Genomic DNA, 23,451 nt, shown 5'->3' on the forward strand with positions numbered 1-23,451 from the left:
AGTGGGTATTTTGGCAGTTTTCAAAAATAGAAAGAAAAAGGAAAAAAAATAAATATTTATATCCCTGTCTTCTGCTGCGATGGATAACCAGCGGCCACATTTGGAAAGCAGGAGAGAAATTAGTAAATGGACGGATTGCTGCAGTTTGTCTGTTTGAATATGTCTGCAGACTATGGCCTTCTGTCACTACACCTACCCCTTCTGCATTTGATTGAATAGTAAATAGAGTACAGTGCATGCAAACAGCAAATTTGCACATTTGCTCTCGTAATGAGGAAGGGAGCAAATATCGAACATTTTGTACAGTCAGTAAAAAGACTATAAAACCCTGGATATTAAACGCTAGGTTCTCCTAACCTTGAAATCGCTACAGTGAAGATGTTTTATTTGTGCTTGATGCATAATTCTTTTTTTCTTTTTTTGCATATAGTTGTGATAACCTCTAATAGCACTGTTTGTTCAATCCTTTGCTGCTGCAATGACCTACTTCCCCCCACAGGGATCATTAAACTTTCATTTTATCTAATCAAAGAATTCATTGCAAAAGTCCTTGCTTGTAACTGCTTGTTACTGCTGAATGTCACTTTTTTTTCCCTTTTTTTTTCATAGAGTCGTGTCTCATCATTTGTCAGGAAACATGCATATTTAACAAACCTATAATCACAAGTAGCCCAGACTGACAGCAGCTCGGATGACTTTGAATTTAAAAATATCCCTGAAAACTTATCCATCTCTACCGTACGATGCATATTTTTAATAAAAGCATTGAGCAGAGGGAGTCAAGCCATCTTCTGGTGGGTGCACTAATACACAGTGCCTGTTTTTATTTGCCTTTATTAAATAGAAATAGCTGTGTAAAATGTTGATTGTGATTTTCTTTAGCAGTTTCTGTGACTAAGATCTTTATTACTGCTAGGTCACATGTGCTGGTATACAGTATATAGCTAAAGTTGGCACATTTGCAGAGTCACTAGTGCTATCTGTCATTAACACACATTAAGCACCTTGTAGACATAAAAGCACTTCTCTCACATAAACAAGACAGCTTCAGAAGTTGTCACCAGTCAAAAATAATTGCCTTCCATGCACGCACAGTGTATACAAATTTAATAAAATACACAACAAGTACAGTGGCCCACATTCACGTGTAAGCTCAGCTTATTTTCACATAAACTGCAGAGAGGACGACAATAAAATTACAAATACATTCTTAAAAAATTGTTTTTCGAGGAACCTCAAATGGTTTTATGAAAAGGGACATTCCCTGTTGCACCACCATTAACAGTTCATAAGACACTTCACTTTTTGAATGTAACGTCACTGATATGTATTTCAGTTGCTGTGATATTCAAAGAGATGTTCCTTATACACTAAATGGAGACAGAAAGCTTCACTGTACAAAAGCAGACAGGACTCAATAGCTTAACAGTAGCAATTTGTTCAACAGCCTCACAAAATTGGAGTTTGAAATGTGTAAAATACAGACACCTAAATCGACGGGTACAGTACACTATGAAAACACTTGTAGTCAGGTAAGCGCTGATTGGCCCCCACCTCCCCCCCCCCACTCCCCCCCACCCCCACCCACCCCCAAACCTTCACAGCAGTCAAAGACACATATTTCACTTGAACACAACAAGTCACAAACTCAAAAAGAAAAGACATACAAAGCAGATGGTTTTTGGTTACAATGCGTGTCTGAACACCTCTGTGGGTCAAATTAAATCAGCTCTTGGTCATTTGATCTGTGATATCATCATCACCCCTGGCAGGTGAGAGAGAACGGGATCGCGCCCCACCTGTCAGTTACCAGAGTCCCGAGGGTCGAGAGCACAATCTGACCCCCCACACTCCTGGCTGATGACAGAGCTGTGAATGAGACTGCTTGACAGGGACTTAGGCCTGAGCTCGCAGGTCAGGTAGGAGGGCTCCTCCAATTCTGTGTGCAGTGGGGAGCACTGGCCATCTGGAGGGCCATAGGCACTGCTGTCTGAACCCCCGTCCCTCACTTCTTTGGACTCTTGGTTGGCCAAGTCCGGGGGCACACTACTCTTGGTGGGACTACTAGACGCAGATGGACTCTCCTGGAGCGGTGGGCTTAGTGCACGCTGCGATTTTAAGTAAGGTTTGACATTGGCCACAAGGATTGTACTGTCCCGCTGTTCCTTTCCAAACGTGCTGAGGGTTTTTCTGCTGTTGCAGCTGATGGTGCCATAAATCTCTGTCTCTACCATGGCATCCATTCCCACAGGGATGAAAAGGTTGGTGCGATTATCGGCGCTGTCTGCTTGGCTTCCTACCCGTAACTTTGGCATCCAGCATCTGTCAGAATGTCCCAGTGCACGACATTCATCGGTGCAGTGGACTGATTTGTCTTGCTCTGTAAAAACAGTTAAACATTTTGTTATTGGACCATGCTGGGGTGAGTAAAAAAAAAAACAGAAGATGATGTAGATGGCATTTGAAGGATGAGCAGCAATAATAAAACGCCACAAACGGATGCAAATTTTGATGCTATTAAAATCCAGCTCATAGCTAAGTATCTTTGTTGATATAGAGTATGTGTCACCAGACATTTTCAGAATAAATAGCAACAGCAGCTTATTGCGACAGCAAATGTGAGGGTTTGAATTTAGCAATGCATGTTTTCCATTCTAAAAACTGCTTACGATGCAACCTTAAAGTACTGATACACAAAAAAAGTCATATAAAAAAAAGTTAATTTTACTCTTTTCTTTTTCCGTTATTGCACCAAATGAATGATTCGTCCTATATATGAAATCTTTTCCCTCTGCTATTCACAACAACCTGTGTAGGTGTTTCCTGGAAAATATCATCTGGTGCAGAGGAAGTGATGTTTTGTTTTGTTTTTTTCATTTACATTTCCATCAGAAGACGTTTGTGTGAAATAAACAAAAAAAGAAAGAAAAACAAGCCTGAATTTGCATGACTGCATTCACCATTTCTGACCAGAAAGTTTTGAAACACTCCGTAGTTGGGATGTTGTTCGACATTGTGCGGGCTCATTATTTTCATTTTTGTATATTTTTTCTAAAACTTCAAAAGATAGAATGTTTGGGAGGGAGTTCAAAAACTGTCATATTAACACTAAAATAATATATCCAAGTCAGTGGATTTTAGTTTGATTGTGGAAGTGCCATTTGACCTTGAGTGTTTCTTTTATTTATTTTAAAGGACTCTGGTGCATAGCCAGGGGCTCATTGGCACATTTTTCATCTTTTTAGTGGATGCATATTGTGAACTGAGCTGTACTCTGAACACTTGTGGACCTCTGCTGTAGTAAACAGTCATCAACAAGCTCCCTAAACAACTGTCTTTGGACACTGGCTAAAATTAAGATTAAATCTTTCTCATAAGCTTCTTTTAAAATGCCAAACAATAAGCTTTAAATATAATCCACACTGAAAGTATTGAGTACTGGTGATTTAAGTGGTCCACTGGATATTCCATGGCTGCAGTAGATTCTGCTTGATTGGCTGATGCGGCACACCACAACACAGGACTGCACAACGTGTTCATGGCACTAAATGTCAGCAACAAAGGAGAAATGGACAGCGCTCTATATTTGGGTTGTAAATCCATCGTTTACATTTCACACCACACCCAGCCCTGGAGGGGTACAATAAGCACACAGAAAGCAACACGTACAACAGAGCCAATTTCCATGGTGTAATGATGTAGAAGGTGTTGTTTTTCCTGACGCCATTACACTTTGCTATTGAAATTAATTTGACAATGATGCAATGAGATGTCTCGCATGTAGCCACAAGAATAAAAATGTCAAACACGTCTTTGTAAATTGGTGGTAAATCCTACTTTTCTTTCATTTGCTATACATGAAAATGAAACTGCAATTTAATCTGTAAAACTAATATTTCAAAGAATCCTCCAATTGTTCTGTTGACTGATTAAACTTATGTAAAAAAATAAGTTTTCATTTGTTGTGATTACTTTGAGGTTTTAAAGGCACCCTTTCACTAAATATACAAAGAAATTCAAACAATGAATTGATTAGTATTTGATTAAATATGTACATGTTGTGGATCCCAGAAAATTGATTCTGTTTACTTGGGGATAGTGTTTTCCGTTATCTCCAGATGAACAGAATCAACTTTCTGGCATTTCCTTACCTGGATGATTGAGCATGTATCAAGACATAGATGGCTTGTACGCTTATTGTTGAATGGGGGAGACATTAATACAGACTGGGACACAAACAAAACAGGACACAAACACCACTAATACAATCTTGTTACATATGATGTTAAATCTTCATATCATTCCTCTCTCATAAATAAAAAAATCACTTTCCTGCAACTAAAATTCCCATCAAAACTTGTATTTCATTTATATAAATAACTGCAATATTTAATTCACATGACTTGATGCTACTCTGATTAGCTAGATAAGACTCCTCTATCTTGTTCACATGCCATTCTGTGGAGCAAATGAGTAACCCTGAATGAGGCACTTGATCTCATTTTGAAACCCGGCTTTGACGAGGATGGGAATACACAGCCTGGAATAAGAGGAAGCTCCACATGAACGCGATCATCCTAGAAGAGGTGGAGAGATCCTCCTTTTCAAAGGCAACAGTACCTTCCGCATAAACTGGCCTCGACCAGTTTGCTGGAGGATACTGAACCGCAAAGAGGAAGTTCAAAATAAAAAAAAAAGATACCTCCTCTATGCCAAAACCCCCAAGAGCAGTAAAATGCAGCACCATGTGCCACACAGCCAGTGGAAGCTCATTTGCAAAGTACATGCCACAATTATCACATACCGCTGCTCAAGTATACGAACACCAATACACCCACACATAGCCATAGGATATAATGGAACTGTTATTTATAAGGACTGGGCAGATTTAAATGGGGTTGTTAATTTACATAAGAACTGTTTTACAGATTCCACGTCTGCAAAAATGTTGAAGGGAAAGATTTTTACATTTTTTTCCCAACAAATGTTAAAATGGCATTCAGTGTGCTACAGATTTCTTGAAAGGGCAACAGTCATTTCTTTGTAGCGTTGTGTGTGTTTTATGTGCAAAGTAAAGACTTTTGGGAATAATAGGTGTAATTTTAAATCATGTCATCTCCTAATTGTATATGAGATGTGACTTTTGTCTGTTTATACAGGCCAATTTTTTCACATTGAGGTTTTCTATACAAAGATATCGCGTCAAAATGAGTATAAACACAGACCTTGCAGATTTCACTAAATGAAAACCCCACCTTTTACCTTTGTATGCTGCTAGTTGCTCTGCTGCTATTCCCAGCTAAGTAAACATAACAAACATTGTATTTATATAGAGGATTGAAGATCCTTTATATAAATGTGTGATGTGAGACGTGCTCTGAGAAGAATTAAACCAGTCGGTGCACAGCTAATGCACACAGACTCACATTTTCTTAACAGATAGCTCTAATAATTAGTCCCGTGATCTGGAAATTTTGATCTTTTTATGAACTTTTTTTTAATATTTTGCTTTGTATTTATTTTTATATAAGATATAAGCGGAACATGCGCTTTGTCAAGTTTTCTCAGGTCAATGATCATCATCAATTGTGCTTTTACAGTTTTTATTAAGTTGCATGTGGCCTGTCAGATGCAGAAACCTTTGCGATTATTGTTAAAGTTGTATCTAAACAGTAGAAATAAAGTCTTCTCTTGGTTGCTAATATTAGTACTGGGTCAGTACAATGTGTAAATGTATCTTTGAAAACACAAGTAGATGTTGACAAGCTATAGCAACTCTTAGATTTACTAAACAAATTTGTATTTCTGGGTTTCAGGCAGCAATGATTTTTTTTCTCTTATGCTGGAGGTTGTAAAAACTTATGTTACATTCTTAGCATAAACTATTATGGCGCTTTGTCAGGATTCAAAATATGCATTTGCTCAAAAAGCATCTTACAAGAGAGAACTAAATTATGGCTTTGATTTGGCATAACTGCAACACAGATCCTGCATATTGTAAGTGCTATACGCTTTGATGCATCTACACCCCAGATTACAGTTCTGTGCCCCATGCATTTGTGTTTCTCCATCTTTTCTCCGCCACAGAGAAAAAAGTATTTTTTATGCACAGATACACAAGGCCAGAACAATAAGCATAAGCAAGGAGAAGCAGGGAGATGCTGAATTCATTTCCATGCTGCCTATCACCAGTGCGGAGGAGCGAGCAGATGATGCTGATGCAAAAGGATGTATGTGCTTAGAAGGTACACCAACAACAGAGTAAGGTATTTTTGCAGTTTGCACTATTGTGTGGTGCTAGAAAACCCAGAGTAATTGAAAGACATGTTTATATTATATAAGATTAAATTGTTACTCAGATAATACTTTACATTATAGACCTCTCTGCTTAGAATTTATTACCAGCATGTAAACATTGTATATATGGCACCTGTGTAGTTTTAAGCATATATAAGCTCATACACACAAGCTTATAGTGTCTATCAAAAGCTATAACTTATCATATCCTGCAATTAAGATTATTAAATAGTTTATATTACTACAGTTATAATATATATATGTTTAGGGATTTTGCAGTCTCCACTTGGGTGCCCAAAAGAGGTGTTATAGCTTAGGACAAGCATATTAATTAACAGCTGAAGTGCATTAAAAGGCATATATTAACTGTTTATATTGTCTGTATGATTGGGAAGGTTAAGCTATTACCCTTTTTTTTGCAATTGTGTAAATTGCACCAAAAGGATATGTTTTCCACTTTTATTGTCCTACACTGCAGGTTTTTCTATAACACACAATATATACATAGGAAATTAACTAGGCACACTAGCTTGTAAAGCAGTACTGTTAGATGTTGTGGGATTTTGATAGTTTAAAACAGGCTAAATGAAGTGGGAGTGCCTTCATCTGCTCTGCCTGCTCTCCATTTTACATTTATCACTGAGTAAAATTTTGTTAAATGCATGCTCTGAAACGACGGAGCACCTTTATGTATTCTGCTGCTGTATTTACACCGCCACATAACAGAAACATGACAAAGTGACAAATAGCTGTGATCTTATGGGCAACTGTAGAATGCAACAATAATGTGTTCTCAAAAACAAAGAAACTGCCTGCCCATTATAAATAGAATCAGAGAAAGCCTAGCAACATACCCACTGTGCATCTGGTGTCTGTGAGAGTGAATAAATATTCAGAGTGCATGATGGTGGAAGCTGCACAGGTGCATATATTACCTGTATCAAAGCAGCCAGGAGACTAGAGGGATGGTAAAGGTAAAGACATAAAAGCAATACTACTTAACCCGCAAGCTTTTGTGTTGGTGCATTTGGAACTAAAATTCTGAGGTGTCTCCATTTTGGATAATAGCACTATCTTGTCTAAATCTGCAAAACAGTGGCTTTGTTGTTCAATAAATGTACCTGCATGTTTGTGTGGTGTGTGTTTGTGTGTGTGTGAGAGAGAGACAGTGAGAGACAGAAGGAGTATGTGGGTTGGAGGGTGTTTTTGTGTGTGTGTGATCACGTCTAAGGCATAATGCATAATGTAGACCTTCCATCTTGTAGTCTGCGGACAGTGACACCATTTAATGTTCAACTGACCAACCCCAGGAGAGAGAACAGAGTTTAATCCAACCATTAGTTTTGCCTTTTAACTGCATTCCTCACACGCAAGCAGGGAAGCCATTAGCAAAACATGTTGATATTAAAAGCAAAGCCCGACTTCATCGCTTTTCTCTTATCTTATAAATGCAGGTCTATAAATTAACTGACATTCCTGTCAAGCGAAGCGTCAGTACTGCACTTGTAAGTATTCAGTTTTGCATGTACAAAACATCTCCTTCAATATCTCTTCATGTGATTGGCCTTAGAACTTGGGTTGAATCAGATTCAGAAATGTGCTGCAAAAAAAAGTGATTGAATTTACACCTCCCACAGAGTCAAGTTTGGTCTACCATAATTCCTCATAGCACGCACACACACATACACACACACACACACACTCACACTCACACATATATAAAAGTGAGATAGATCGAGAGAGAGAGATTCGCACATCCTTCTGGCAGCCGCAAGAGTGTTTCCATCTCTGCCCTCCTGAGCATGCTGCAAACAAACAGTACATAGCAATGTAAATGGTGTGGAAAGTACTGCACAGGGACATGATGACCACAGCCATTCTCTTCCAAGGCGCAGACAAGGAAATGAGAAACATCACCACTTCACTCAAGTCCCCCATTATCTTTTATCTTACCACTGAGAGTTGCTCTCATATTTTCAGTTTATATCCACAATAGCTAAATATATCAGACCCTATCAGGTCAGCCAGGTTGAAACAGATTGACAGTCATCTATGATTATACTCCTGGCAGCGCCGATCGTTTCAGATTTGTGAAATAAAATTTAACATTTCTATTTTCAGTTGGAAAGCAGGCTCCTCTCAAAACAGTGCAACCACAGCAAAACCAATAACAGCTGAGAAAGTCTTTCCAAGCAAAAGGTGGAAGCTCTCTGTCGTGTTGCACCATAAATATCTGTCATTTTGCACAGCAAGTGCCGATCATGTTTCTTGTCTCTGTCATCTTATTCAGGACATGTATGTGACAAACCTGTATTAAAATAATGACATGATCAAAGGAAGGCACCTACGGAGGTACACTTTGCCATGCATATGAGGTGGTTTGATAGCTAAATCAGACAGAAGATGTTTGCAATTTCTACCTTCAGCCAAGGAACACTTTTATCCTTTTAAACTATCATCTGCCTTCCTCTCTGGTGCCTTCATGTCATCTTTGAAACACAGCTCAGGCTGCATGCAAGTTAAAGTGGAACAAAGTAACACTGCAGCTACAGCATCTAATGACAGTTCAGCTTCTTGACAGGAGAAGTGGCTGCATTGGCTGCACCCCCAAAATGGTAGACCCCCACTTAAAGATCAGTGAGGTGCATGCATGTTCCCACTGGATAAACTATAAATAATGTCTAGTGTAAGAGTCAGATAGGCATCTTCAAGATGTCCACTCACCCTGCTCGAAAGGCTGGCCATTAACTGCTGTTGCTTTCATCTTGAGGGCCTCCCTGGCAGACGTGTCGCAGTGTGAGCCTTTATTAGTATCCTGGTCACTATCAGCTTGGTCACTATCACCATGGCCACTGTCTCGGAGGCTTGCTCGTTCTGCATCCTTAAATGTTGAGCTGCAGCAGAACAGGAAGAGGACAAAAAGAAAGAAAAAAAAGAATTTAACTTACCTTTTAACTCCTGTTTGATAGCCATAGTCAGCTGGCTTGATACAAAAGTGAAGAAGCTAAATGCACTGGTCAGGGCGTTTTTGGCTAGTGCTCTTACCTTTGAACAAATGGCTGCCTGTTGCCAGCATAATTGGGCTCTGAGGGAAAATTTTCAGTCTAAAAATGAAAGGAAAATAATATTTTACATTGACCATGTTAAAATTTTAATTGACAGCCCAAGTAACATGAGATTAAGACAGGAAAAGAAATTCCCTTATCCAGTTTTTAGATTCGAATTTCTTTACTCTAGCACGTGGAAAATCTGCTCAAGAAAATCTGCTGAGCACCTGGCAGTGACGAAATCATGAGAGGAACAAATCTCCATTGTGACCATATGTACTCTCCCTTGGCGAGGCGAAGAGTTAAGCATTAGCCACTGTCATCAGCATCCTTTCCCCCCTATCTTGACAATAATGTGTTTGTGTTGATCACACCCACATACTCTAGTGACTGGTGACAGTGCCAGGCCTTGTCATCTGCGTTATCATCTCCAAATGAGACTGTCCTAGATATTTACATCGTTTACAACACACAATTCTGCTGTGCTAAACTGCACTACAAGCCTATGCTGTCAAATTAGCATGTTAGCTGGCTCGTGTATTCAACCCTGTCGTCTCTACAAGGCATGGCTGGACCCTATTAATGGCCTTATCGTGCCAACTTTGGATACGGGCTGGTGGATCTGGCCCATATTTGCGGGGAGCGAAAAATGCGATTGTAAGGTTATGCTGTGTGCATCTCGCTGTCTGGTGCACATTGGTTCAGTAATGTGATCGGACAAGCTGCTCAAACACCTGTCCAATCCCACATTTCAGGCAAGGTTTTGTTTTCACTCTATAGCAGCAGATCTGGCAGGGTCACAGCAGCCTTGTTCAAGACTCACACTGTTTGCATGTCTAACTGAGAGTGCTTTCTGATTATGAAGACCAACTGTACCATTTTCCAAGAGAAGACTTAAGATTGAGCAATTTCGAAATGATTCTCAAATACTGCTATGGATAAAAAAAAATCAAAAAACCTCTCCTTAGTGAAATGCCATTTGAAGCATACGAATACGATTCAACAGTAAGTTGCCGTATCACGCTTTATATGCAGAGAATGATTCAGAGCATCATAACAGGGGGAGAAAAAGTGAAAATAATGATGTCTGCTCACAGTGACAGAGTTTCTCTTTTTTCAGTCGATTACTTTTCTTTTGTCAGATCAGTATGGCTAAGCAGTGTGTACAGATAAGCAAGAATAAAGGGCAGATAAAGAACACAGTGCAGCATCCTTCTTACCTGTATCACTGACATCCTATTCGCTGGAGTGTCTGTGCTAAGCCCGGCAAAGCTGGAGTGGCAACCTGCCCTGGGGACTGTCAGGCTGTTTGGGGTGGTTTTCAGGTACATGACCTCTGACCTGGGCAGTGTGAGTGGCAGGGGGCTCTGGTAGTCAAAACAAATTGGCGAGGTGATGAGAGACGGGCTGCTCACCACGTTCATTCGACTCGCAGAATCTCTCTCCTCCATCTCACTTTGAACCAGCATGATGTCACTCTTGTTGATCCGTTTCTTTTTCCCCTTCCCCACTGGAGGATTGGAGTACTCAGCCATGCGGCAGTTATAATTCCCAGCCTCCTTATCTTGATGCTTGGACTTGACAGCGATGGCGGTCATGACTGCTAAGAGCATGACAGAGATAATGCAGAGGGTAACTATGAGGGGCAGGGACACATCCCAGTGCTGCTGTTCCCCACTCACGCTGGATCCCCCTCCTGTTGCTGTGTCTGTGTTCGCCTTAATGATCAGCTTAGCCACGGCAGATAAGGGGGGCTTGCCATGGTCAGTTACCTTCACCACCAGCTCAACCACTGGGGCGACCTCCTCCCAAAGAGCATGGGCAGTTCTGACCTCTCCTCCCACTGGATCCATCTCAAACAGGTGGTCATCGTTTCCCTCTGTGATCTCATAGGTCAAATGTCCACTTTCTCCATGGTCATGGTCCACTGCTTTCACTGTAGCCACAATGTATCCAATACCTACATTTCTAGGCACTGGGATTTCCGCTGTATCATTCTGAAGAAGCGGTAAAATAATTACCGGGAGATTGTCGTTGACATCGAGAACACTGACTCTAACTGTAGAAGTGCTCTCCATGTGAGGTGATCCTCCATCTTTAGCCTGAACTTTGAACTCAAATGATTTAGTTTGCTCATAATTGAAAGACCGGGAGGCATATATGGCTCCATTGGTGGGATTAACAGACACATATGTGTAGACTGAAACATCTCCTATATGTGACGGAAGAATGGAGTACGTCACTGTCCCATTTCGACCCACGTCTGGGTCGTGGGCCAAAACGGAGCCCAAATACTCCCCCGGGATGTTGTTCTCAGGCACCTGTAGCACATACACTGCTTTTGTAAAGCGTGGTGCGTTGTCATTTTCATCCAAGATTTTTACAGTAAATGACCTAGTGTAATTCAAAGAAGGGATCCCATTATCTCTGGCTACAATTGTTACATTGTATTCGTCTTTCATTTCCCTGTCCAGAGGTCTATCAGTGAGCAGCGTATAAAAATTGTCATTGTTTTCTTGCAGTCTGAAAGGTACATTTCCTAGTACCCGGCACTGAAGTTGACCATTACGGCCGGAGTCTTTATCTGTCACTCTGACCAGCGCTATGACAGATTCTGGAGGTGCTGCCTCGCTGATGGCTCCCTGCCGGACAGAAACAAAACTAATTATTGGCGAGTTGTCATTTTTGTCAAGCACTTTGACAGTAATTTTACAGTGGCCTGGTATTGGGTTGGGCCCCAGATCCTTAGCCTGCACATCAAACTCTATGATTGGATTCTCTTCATAGTCAATCTCTCCCTGGACCTTGATGACGCCAGTATTGGGGTCGATGGAGAACAAATCTTGTATTCGCTCAGATGCATATCCAGTGAAGGAATACACCACCTGCCCGTTACTTCCTTCATCTTGATCAGTGGCGTTCAAATCTATAAGTACTTTTCCAGGGGGAGAATTCTCTGGAATCTCTAAAACATAAGAGGATTTTTCAAAAACCGGGCTATTGTCATTCGAGTCAGTCACTCTGACGTTGATCTGCATGGAGCCCGATCTTGGATACTCCCCTCCATCTATTGCTGTGAGAAGGAGGGTGTGATGACTCTGATCCTCCCTATCCAGAGGTCTCTGAACCACCAGCTCCGGATATATAGTCCCATCGCCTCTTACTTTTAAATCCAGAGAAAATGTATTGTAATCATCTCTTGTGACCTGGTAGGTCTTTATCCCATTTTCCCCAGAATCTGAGTCATGTGCAATAGTGAGAGGAAAGCGTGTCCCAGCAGCTGCGTTTTCTGAAATATCAATATTGACATGATCTGAAGGGAAACTGGGCGAGTTATCATTTATGTCCTGTATATCAATCTTGATCATGCATATTTCCTTGTCATTTGCAAACACTTCCATAGACAGCTGGCACTTTGGGTTACGCCTGCATAATGTCTCCCTGTCAATCCTTTGTTTGGTGAAGATTAGTCCACTCTCCGGGTCAACATCCACCAGATGTGGTGCTGAATTCTCCAGTACTCTGAAGTTTGATTTTTTCCCTCTCTCCATGGTCCCATATCCGGCATCTTTTGCTATATTACCTATAACAGTTCCAGGTCCTTGCTCCTCCGGGACAGAATAATTGAGATTTTTCAATGTCAGGGCTTTAACCCACAGCAGTAAGAAAACGGGTACAGAGAGACGCATCCCTTCAACCTGATCCGCAGTAGTGGCAGAGAGAAAAAAAATCCTCGTTGACTTTCAACCTGTTGATTACGGCAAACCTAGACTACTAAACCCGAACCCGGCATGTGGTTGACGCCGATCTCTGGCTAATTAGGTACTAAATCGATGCGTGAACCGCTACCTCTTTTTAAATTGGTATTTTAACCTCTTTCATATGCCGCACGGCTATGATGAACTCTTTCTGTAAACAAAGATGACCGCCTGGCGATACCTGATGTATGAATTAAATATCAAATTCAACATCGTGTACGAGAAATGCTTTGGGTTTTTTTCGTTGTTTTTTTTTCTCACGGGGGGGGACTTAATGAATAATCGATGACTATAAAGTATTAATATTCCCTCCTGCATCCAAGGTTAAAGCGCTTGAATCTCTCTGGTGAAGGTTAGACCGTAGCTTACAAAAGCGCATTGCCCTCATGCGACATCTACACCTAGGCTACAGCAAATTCTGACATGCCCGTTCAAAATGCAGCATTGGCCGATGTTACCATTCGCAATGCATTTACTTTTTTCCCTGTGCGGCACACTGTTGCATATGGGTTCTGCTCGTGTAGCATATACAGCCTACCCATGCCACAAAGTAGAATAAAAGCAGGATATAGAGCTGCTACTCCTGTCCAACCTTTTGTGTTCCCGTCATTCAAGAGCATCTATAGCACGGCTGCGACTTTTGCCCGATGATTGTCCTATAATCAGTCCAGTAATCCCATAATCCAGTCCAATTGGACCCAGTGCTCTCGCATCCTTCATTCGGACAATGCTCATCTGCACTGCCCCCGTAAACGTTGCCAGAAAATGCAAAAAAAAAAAAAAAAAGGCTGCTGGAAGATTTCAGATAATCAAAATTAATCGCTTTTCCTGCGCTCAGTTCTCTCCGCGTCAACTGTTGAAACCTGCTCCCTTCACAGTGAGCTGATCTGCCCGGAATCCTCTCGACGCCTTTATAACAGACTCCGGTGTAGGTTGTTTCTTGGTGCATTTAACATAGTTTCTGATCGTCTTCCAGCAAATGAGTGAACAGTGACAGATCTTGCCTTGGGGGTTTCTCCAATAGGTCTGGCAAGATCGCATGAAGAAGGGCTGTTCTAGTGCTACGTGATTCATTTACTGATGTGCGCGCACAGAGCAGCAGCATCAGAGGGAAAACGTGCTTGTGGATGTTGCTCCTAATACATGTGGAAGTGAACTAGGGATTATGAAAAGATAGGTGAAATGTGTTTGGCTGGGAGGTAGTAGAAGCGGTGAGGACTTGACAAGTGATCATTTTTAAGGTGAAGTGGATCAGATGGCCAACATGGTGTGGAAAATGTGAAATTAAAGTTGATAAAAATGTTTCAAGGTTTCTTCCCCTTGCAGTGCCATGTTCTTGGTGTCATTGAACATCTTTGGATATTCAGAACTAAAGATTCTTATTAATTATTAAAAAATAACAGGCGACCACCTGTCTCTTGCATTGCACCTTGTTGTCATTAGTTTTGAGAAAATCTAACCATGAGATAAAATAAGAGACAGACTGTGGGTGTTTTCAGGATTATCTCTGCAAAGGACATAAGAGAACTGCTTATTCCTCTGAAAAAAAAAATAACAAGGCTTATTTCACAGCTCAAATATCACAGCTGTTGGTATAACCTGCCTTCTGCATCTATCACACTTGCTTTCAATAGCCTATCCACATCAATCTCATATCTCATATGGAAAAAGACGGACTGACATTTAGTTCACTCAGCATTTCAACAATATGACATTTGCATTTTTTCCCCCTCACTTGACCAAATCTTAGTGACGCATGGGGCTCCTTGGTGATGCAGGTACCATACGAGAGTCATTCTGAGAGGAAGCTGTGTCAACTAGTGTGGCCCGGTTTCTCATTTAATTCCATGTTGCCCAGGATCTAAATCAACCTTGAGTTGTCCCCGAGTTCATTTTCATTGTCTGAAACATGGCTGCTTTCCTCCTCTGGGGAGCATCAACTTTGCCTGGCCAGGGTGCAGCCTGCATAAATTGGCCATTTCTGCAGGTAAGAGATAAGGACAACAAAGGGAAACTAATTATCATTCAGTCTATGTTAAAACCTCAGGAAAGAACTGCTATTGACAAATGTGTGTGCATTGTCACAGTCATACCATTTAATATGATCTGAACTTTGAATGAGAGGGTGGTTCATATCCATAATAAATAGGCCACATCCTAATGTGAGGCTTTGGCTGCCTTGTTCCTATAGAAGCTGATGACTTTGTCATGGATAAGTTTCTCTAATGAGACCACTGTCCCCGCCCTGGAGTATGAACCACGATCTCTGCTGGTTTTCTTGCAGTGAAAACACAGGGATGTTTTATGACGAATTGATTTTTACCTGAAAGCAATATTTGGCTGGTGTAAAATCATACCTGTTGTATTCCACAGGGGTTGAAACGGCAAAACACTGCTCATTTAAGCATACTTGTAATATCTTGGCATCTCTTTGATGTCATTCACTTACCACTCTGCACAAGCGTGATTAGAGGTGAGATTAAATTGTTTATCATTCTGTTTTTGCTCCCGTTGCTGGTTGCACCACACTTCAAGCTGCACACGCATACGCATACTGATGGTGGTGAGTGGGAATGATGATCAAGTCAATGAATCTTGGTGTAAACAAAGGGAAAATCAGGTTCTTCAAACAAATTCCTCCAAGAGATATTTTGCAAATATGTTGCTGTACAAAAAATAACTTGTACAGCAATGGTCGGGACAGCATCCCTATTAACTGCAAAGAAAAAAAGTTACAATAGTGACAACAGCTATTATGTATGATGGTCAAAGTAAACACAGAACAGTGACATCCAGTAATAACTATTACTCTGATTAAACTACTATATTGCAATAAAAGGAAGTCTGTATTTCTGTAAAGTTTCTTAAAGCCCACTATTATGTGTCTTTTACTGTGAAATAATGATCCATATCCCTGCATAATCGATGTGTCATGATTCTTCAGCAGAGTACCCATCTTAAAGGGACAGTTCATTCAAGCACCAAAAACTCTTCCCCCTATTCTTGTAACCACTCATGCAGAAAATTTTAGTTTTATGTGTCAAGATTTTTGAGAAGCTTGCCTCTGAAACTTCTGCTGCCAACATAATACAAAAAAAAAGTTGTACCGAAACACTGAAACTGAATTTCAATGTACCTGCCGAAGGGATTAAAGGAAAATCTATTTTGTACATTCCACACAACATGATATCCACATTTTAAGGCAGTGGTTCTTAAACTGGGGTGTATGCCATCTACTAGTGGGGCGAGGATCAGGAGAATGAAACTAAAAGTTGGGGGAAGGACATTGAGTTTTCCCTGTTTATGCAATAGGCATGCCAGAAAAAGAAACAAGAAGAGGGAATATTTCCCTCATAAAAATGAATTTGGATGAAAAATGAGACTGATATAACCCTTGGAGGGGTTAATCAGTCTAAAGGACTATCATTGATGACTCCAACCCCAATCTTACCTCCAGACCTAGGCTATATGTAATTTCTGTTTTCATTAAATTGTTCTCCCATGTCTTGTTTATATGTAAACAAAGTAAACCATCATTTTAACTGACACACATAAATTTTGCCTTTCTCTAAAACACAGGATTAGTTTATGATCACCACCCATAATGACTTACACCTCAGAGGGTTAATATTTCCTCAGTGACTAGCATACTGTTTTTGGAGAAAAAAAAGGGTTTTTTTTGGTGACATGCAATTTTCTTTGCTCAGATTCTTTGACCACCCCAAAACAAATTCAGTTTGCTTCAGTTCAGTAAAGGTAGCTGCAGACATCTTGAAACTGCAGCAAATAAAATAAACATTATCTGCATGTGAGTCCAGTCATGTCCTATTTTCATCTATTCTGTTTTTGCACTCTTCTTAAAGCATAAGTCTGGCCATATTCCCTATGTTTTTCTTCACAACAAATCCTACAAAACGACCAAATCCAACAATGCCAAAAAAATGATCTGACTGACAAGTGATGCCTGGAATGTAAGAGGTAAGGACCAGCAGAAAGATGGCACAAAGCATAGGGCTTTGACTCTGGAGAGGTTTGCATCCTGAGCCCCATCTGTGGTTAGACTAAGGCAAGATTAGGAAAAGACTGTGGTCTCATCTAATGTTGATGACTGCAGTCGCCGTTCTGCATCGAGACACAACTGGAACTTACTCTAACCTTAACCATGTGCTTTCAGTGCATAATCAAACCATAACAAAGCTCAGTGACAGTGTGATTAGTTTTAGGTGTATGAAATGCGCTATTATATACTGTAATACAAACCCAACATGATAATAAATACACTGTCAGCAAACATTTCACTGAAATTTTATGTAAAACATTTTTGTAACTTGCCAAATACCTTAGTTAACAACATTTCCTTATTATGTTAATAGAATATGTAATTGGGGCAGCTTTACATTTCCTTCAAAATATATTAAAATATTTGCTGCTGCTACTTGTAGAAATACAATCTCATAGGGAGACGGGTTGACACTGTTGCACTGGGTAGCATGTTTCTTCATTAAGATTAACATGGGAGCTGTTGTTTATTTTTAGTCCCATATACACAAGCTGTCATAATTCACTGGCATACCAAATGTGCATTAATCTGCTGCTGAAAATAGTCCCAGAGAAATGCCCTATTTGCCAACGAGTCTCCAAACCTAAACAGCCATATAGGTCAGCTGTTCCTACCCAGTGATATGACCCGTAAGAGAATACCTGAAGCAGAAGAAATGCCACAGATAAATTGTCAACAACCATGGCTGAAAAAAAAAATAAATAAAATAAAAAAATAAAAAGCCATTTATGATGTGACAGTGCTGTGGTGAAGGACTGGTTATTTTTAATTACTTTTTAGATTAGCTTTAATTCAAACTATGATCTTTTCAGGCATGCAGGCACTTATTTTTAAATTAGTCTCTTGTATTTACCTCAACCATGAAAGAGCAAGGTGGGCAGAAGAAAGATAGTACTTCTCTTTAGGGTTAGAGGACTTTTTGTCATTGCATAAAAACAATATAGGTTTAATCAGCTTGAAACAGAAAGTAAACAGCAGCCATCCATGCTACTGTCTGGTGTTGTGTTGACCCATCCATAAACCCTGACCACCTTTGTATTTAAGGACTGGGATTTGATCTGTTTCCAAGTATCTGTGTTTAACTTTTCATTAACTGGAACTTGACCTCATCTAAAACCATCCATCTCTGATGATGTTTAACCTGACCCCAACAGTCTTGGAAGCAGATGTAAGAAACCTCACCTGATGTCCTCCTTTGGTCCTTCGATAATAATTCCCATAAGTGGACTTTGTTATTTGTGGCGTTTGGTGTTTTATGAAGTTGCTCAACAATTGAAAGGATTTTTTTTTCTAGTGCACTGACTTGTCTTATTTGAGCTAATCTAGTTTTCAAGTATCTCCATTAATATGTTACAATTCAAAGCACACTCAAATACCAGACCATTGTCACGTGTTATTCCCTCCACTTTCTTGTATTATTCTCTAATTTATAGGTGTCTTTCTGTATATATGGAATAAAAACTTTTCTTGTTCATTTCTGGCAATAAATATAGTCAAAGGATAAAAAATATGTTTTTGTTTTATTTCACTGGTTTTCTTTGCACAGCACATCCACATCTTGGCCTTTTACTAGTGGCCATTACTCTTCCATTTTTGTACTGCAGGTTGACAATTGTTATGTGGTTCTCTCATATCCACCTTTATAGCAGAGCTGCTTGCCTCTCTGTGGGTGCAACAAAAGGAGACTCACACATCTCACAAGCCTTGTTATCATGATACGTGTCGAATAAATTATTTTTGCTACAAACCAGCTGTGGATTTGCATGTAAATGCAAATCCTCAAGGGTCAGTGTGTCAATTCTCCAACATTTCAATTCTGAATCAGAACTGCGGAGTCAAGCCTCCCTCTCTAGAGTGTATGGGTTAAAGCGTTGATGTTTTTGCATTAGATTTTTAAAGAAGCTCTCTAGGGATCCAGGAGTTACAGCATCTGTGTGCCAAATTCTTAAAACATAAATTCTGAAAATCATTTTGGAGTCTTCATAGCACCCAGTGCAGTTTTGGTTGTTGGTTCCTAATAAATTCTGAAAACAAATCTCCATTTTTTTGTTTGTGTGTGTGTGTGTGTGTGTGTGTGTGGGGGGGGGGGGGGGGGGGGGGAGTTAAGAATATGACAGTCTTTTTAAGAGTTTATGCAAGTATGTACCTTAAAACCTCACAAATTGCCTGCTCATCAATCAGTCTGGTAAAGAAGCATGCAATGCTGTGCTGTGATCCAAGCACAAAACACATTAGGATGGCAAAACTCGCAGGTACTTTAGTGGAGCTGAATTCCTATTCAGTTCACATTGAACATTTCAGACTGGAATCGTGAATGCAATTATAAGACACAAGGAAACACACGCCATAGCCTGCAATTGCACATTTCCAGAGTTTCTGCAGTAAATGAAAAACAGAGTTTAAAAAGAGCTTTGTTTGGGGGTCAGTGCTACATAAAGGCATGTCTGATTTGGTGCTAATTGCCTTTGACTAAGCCAAAACATCAGTGAGTCAAATATATTAAATCATTTTAATTTGGCTTCACTTGGTCACAGTTGCTGGTTTTAAGCTTTGTTCACGACACAAAGGCTAATGTTATTTTTAAGCACAAACTGCTTAACAGTCAAAGAATACAGTCAAATAGAGTCATTAATTCATGTCTGCCTCTTGATAAGGTGTACATAAAAAATGGTAATATATATTGAAATAGATACTAACACTCGCGCGTTATTAATATTTCAGTAAATCTATACAATTTACCATTCAGCTAGGCTTCATTAAGGGATCTGGAATTTGTATTACAAATGAGTCCTATAATTGTAAATAGCCTGAGCTGTAAAGTATTGCAAGCATAAGGAAGAATCACACGCTCCTGAAGATACATTGATTATTCATTTCAGTAATGACCTAATGTCCTAACTCGTTAGACCTCAGCGCTCTAAAGTCACGTGGCAGATTTTAGCAACTCCACTTACTGTTCAAATTTCAGAACAGGCCTGCAACACAACTGCTGCGTCTTTGATTATGTTGGGAATATCACAGATTTGGATATTTTGATTCAGGCTTTGAACAAGGCTGTCTGCTCAAGTCATTCTTTCCTATTGTAATGTAAGAGTATCTAGTCAAAGTCTTGAAGCTATAAGTATCCTGCCAGCCTGCGCTTACACATTAACATCTTTCCAAGTACACTCCAAGGAGAAGATACCCCTTAAGTTAAAACTGATGTTTTTAACTCAAGGGATGGTGTATGAAAACCCTTGGGACAGCTGTAGGGGAGACTACAGGAAATGGTAAGGACCCAGACCAAGAGACTGGGAAAAAAAAGAAAAGAAAAGAAAAAGAAGAGCACACCTCTCCAGGTGCACACACACGCACACTCAAAATACGAAAAAAAAAAAAACTACAAAGTCCAGTATCAAACTGCAATGTAACCAAGGTTTTTTGTTTTGTTTTGTGTTTTTAACCAGAAAGTAATAGATGAGTGGATTAAGCTTAAGAAGGCCATCATCAAGCATCTTATACCAAGATGTAATTTCTTCGATTACATGACAACTGAACCAGTATGAGAACTATGAAGAAAAGTGCATTGTATTTGCTAATGAAGACAGAAGTGAAAAGCACTTTGAAAAGGGCAAAAAGTTATGGAGTGCTCATAGACAGGCACATTACATAAGCGCATCAGTAATCCTACTGGTGCAAACATTTTAAGAGAAAAAAGAAAAGAAAAGATTGGTACCACTCTTATCGTGTCGATGCATGCGGAGCAGGAAAGAAGAAAAAAAAACAGTTCGGCTAGATCTGATATAAGCCTATCAAGACTTCTAAAGCTCATGGAATAACACAATATATCTCATTTGTTTTATCTATACACAAAGAATGATCTTAAAATTGCACATAAATTTTGTTGCAGATGGAGTTGTATTGTGCGCAGTGTCCCTACTGGTTGCAGTCTAATCTTGATTGCGATGACAAGACTTCAGATAACCAAGCAAACCTTGCTTGTAATTACCAAAATGATTGATTGTCATTAGCAGATTTCATTTTGTGTAGATATTAAACAAACAAAATCTGATAATTAGTGGGCTTTAAAGAGGTGGCAGGCATACAATTTGCTTTGGTGATATCTAGGGCATCTCTTTCCCCAGTGGTAAAAGCCTTTATGCTAAGCTAATCTAACTTCCACCTGGCTTCAGATCCACTCTTAGAGCACAGACACGAGTGGTGTGTGTGTTTTCCTCTAACTCCTGGAAAGAAGTCAGATTTTTTTTTCTCAGGTTCATTCTATTTTTTCTAACTCCTATTTATTTAGTGAGACGTTAGAGGTGCATAGGCCCAGAATAACTTACAAAGACATATAAATGTTTAAATCTATTTGTATCTTTTTCCACAAACACAGAACTCAGTATCAAAGAGTGAATTTGAATCCTGCCACAGAAGAGCCATATATTATCAAGATAAATATAACATGTGTGCTACTTTATTTTGGGGGTCTCTGTCTAAATTTCACTGAGCTGAATCTAGTGCACAGTCTCGGGAAGGTTGTGCCAGATGTCTCATCTCACTCTTAGCTCAAGTGTCCCACATACAGTGTGAGAGAATTGCTGGTTACACTGCTCTTAGGACTGGCAGAGAAGCAGCAGGTTAGAAAAAAAACACCTCCCAGGAGAAATGATTCAAGGTATTGGAGAGCCACAGAGGTGAATAAAGTGAATGCAATTTCAAAGGGGAAATAATGGAGGTCACGGTGTTTGATGTTCCTATGCTGGTCACGAAAATAACTTGGTTGATGATGGAATCAATCACACCTACACGAGAGTGAATATTAATGAAGATATGTTTAGTAGTTGTTGTTTTTTTAAATTATTTTATTATTATTGTTTTTGCATTTTTAATAAACAACGTTAACATCAAGCCTAGACATTGCTCCGTTGCTCCAGACAGAATGAAGCGCTGTTATCGGCAGCCATACTGGGTGATATCAGCTGACTGAAGCAATAATATTTGAAATGTGACGGGTGTTTCTTTTTTTCTTTTTTTTAAATGCTGTTCTTCTCCTGTGTTTTTGTTGAGATGAGTGAACACAAGGTCAAAATGGAGTTTATCCTCTGATATCACCTGCCAGTCCAGACAAGAGAAATGCTCACTCAAGGTGACATTACTTTGGTGTCTGTACTCAGCATGCCACTACATCTTTCATTTCCTGTGAGCTAAAATTTACAACTTATCCTTTGACAGGAGGAGTAAACATCTCTAATATGACCCAGGCTGTGATCTTCCTCGGTAAACAAAAGAAAACCTGCTTCAGCCTCAGTGATCTCTGAGAATCCAAAGCAAAACAATAAACAAACCGCTTTTTTGTTTTTATATATTTTGAATATGAGCCTAAAGCCCTTGAAAAATGAATCGTGAGGATTCAAATTCAGCATGCAACACTGCAGTGCATTTATTATAAGATTAGTGGTTTTGACAGTGACTACATTCGGTATTCTGTGTGGGATTAAGGTGAGAGCCATGAAACGAACAGCGCTTACATAATTAGATTGATAATAGATAGCTACAATAGGGGAGTGATTTGGAAGAGCTCATAACATATTCTTATTCTTTCTGCTGTGGCACTTCATATTAGGCTTGGAAAGTTATTTAGTATGCAATGGATCAATCACCATCCTCAAAAAGTCATTTAAATTAACTTCTTGTCAGATATCTATCCAGCAAAGTGGCCGACAGAGGCAAGGGACTATCAGAAAATTAAAAAAGCATAACACTTTTCAGTGTGAAATTGAAATGGAACAAAACTGTGCAAAGCATAAACATGCCAAGATGTTCACTGACAGACTGTCTTTCTTTTATATGTGGATGTTTTTTCTTTTCACAAATCTAAACAATGAGGAGCGACGCCTTTTTTTTCTTGCATTCACAGCTCATCATCCTCTCTCTCGCAACACACTCGGCCTTTTTTATTGACAACTGGACTAGCATTTTGTGTCCTAGCATGCCACTAATATGGTAGTCGTCAAAAGCATGACAGCTAAATTCATTTTTCAGTCGAGACACTGTCCAACTTATTAAAACTTAATAAGAACTGAGGGTAAAACCCCTGCACTAAGTCTCTCTCAGTCTCTCCTTTTAAATTAAGAGGAATCCAAAGTGAATGTTTGATTCTCACTAAATAAAAATAAGCCAATCTGTGTGCAGTGCATGTCTAATTGCAGATGAAGCATCAAATTAAAATGTCAGGGACTGGTTTGGAGAAGCAGAGGCTGCCGAGCCTTAGTGTTTAAATTTATGTTTGAGATTATGCCATTTTCAA

The 23,451-nt window shown here is 39.7% G+C and overlaps 1 protein-coding gene across 2 annotated transcripts; it reads right to left on the bottom strand.

Moving 5' to 3' along the window:
* Nucleotides 1-1,598: 1,598 nt before the first annotated feature.
* On the bottom strand, nucleotides 1,599-14,138 carry LOC134646183 (protocadherin-17-like). 2 transcript variants are annotated; one of them, XM_063499959.1, is made up of 4 exons: nucleotides 10,760-14,138; nucleotides 9,343-9,401; nucleotides 9,022-9,191; nucleotides 1,599-2,380 (listed from the first exon to the last, which is right to left on the bottom strand). In XM_063499959.1, the coding sequence occupies exons 1-4, from the start codon at nucleotides 13,031-13,033 to the stop codon at nucleotides 1,803-1,805; spliced, it is 3,081 nt and encodes a 1,026-aa protein (XP_063356029.1). In that variant the 5' UTR covers nucleotides 13,034-14,138; the 3' UTR covers nucleotides 1,599-1,802. The 2 variants fall into 2 exon arrangements, with proteins under 2 accessions (XP_063356029.1, XP_063356028.1); XM_063499958.1 differs by having other exon boundaries at nucleotides 10,565-14,138.
* Between the last annotated feature and the right edge of the window lie 9,313 nt (nucleotides 14,139-23,451).

The sequence above is a fragment of the Pelmatolapia mariae genome, linkage group LG16_19 (genome assembly GCF_036321145.2).
Source record: "Pelmatolapia mariae isolate MD_Pm_ZW linkage group LG16_19, Pm_UMD_F_2, whole genome shotgun sequence".
Taxonomy (NCBI): Eukaryota; Metazoa; Chordata; class Actinopteri; order Cichliformes; family Cichlidae; genus Pelmatolapia; species Pelmatolapia mariae.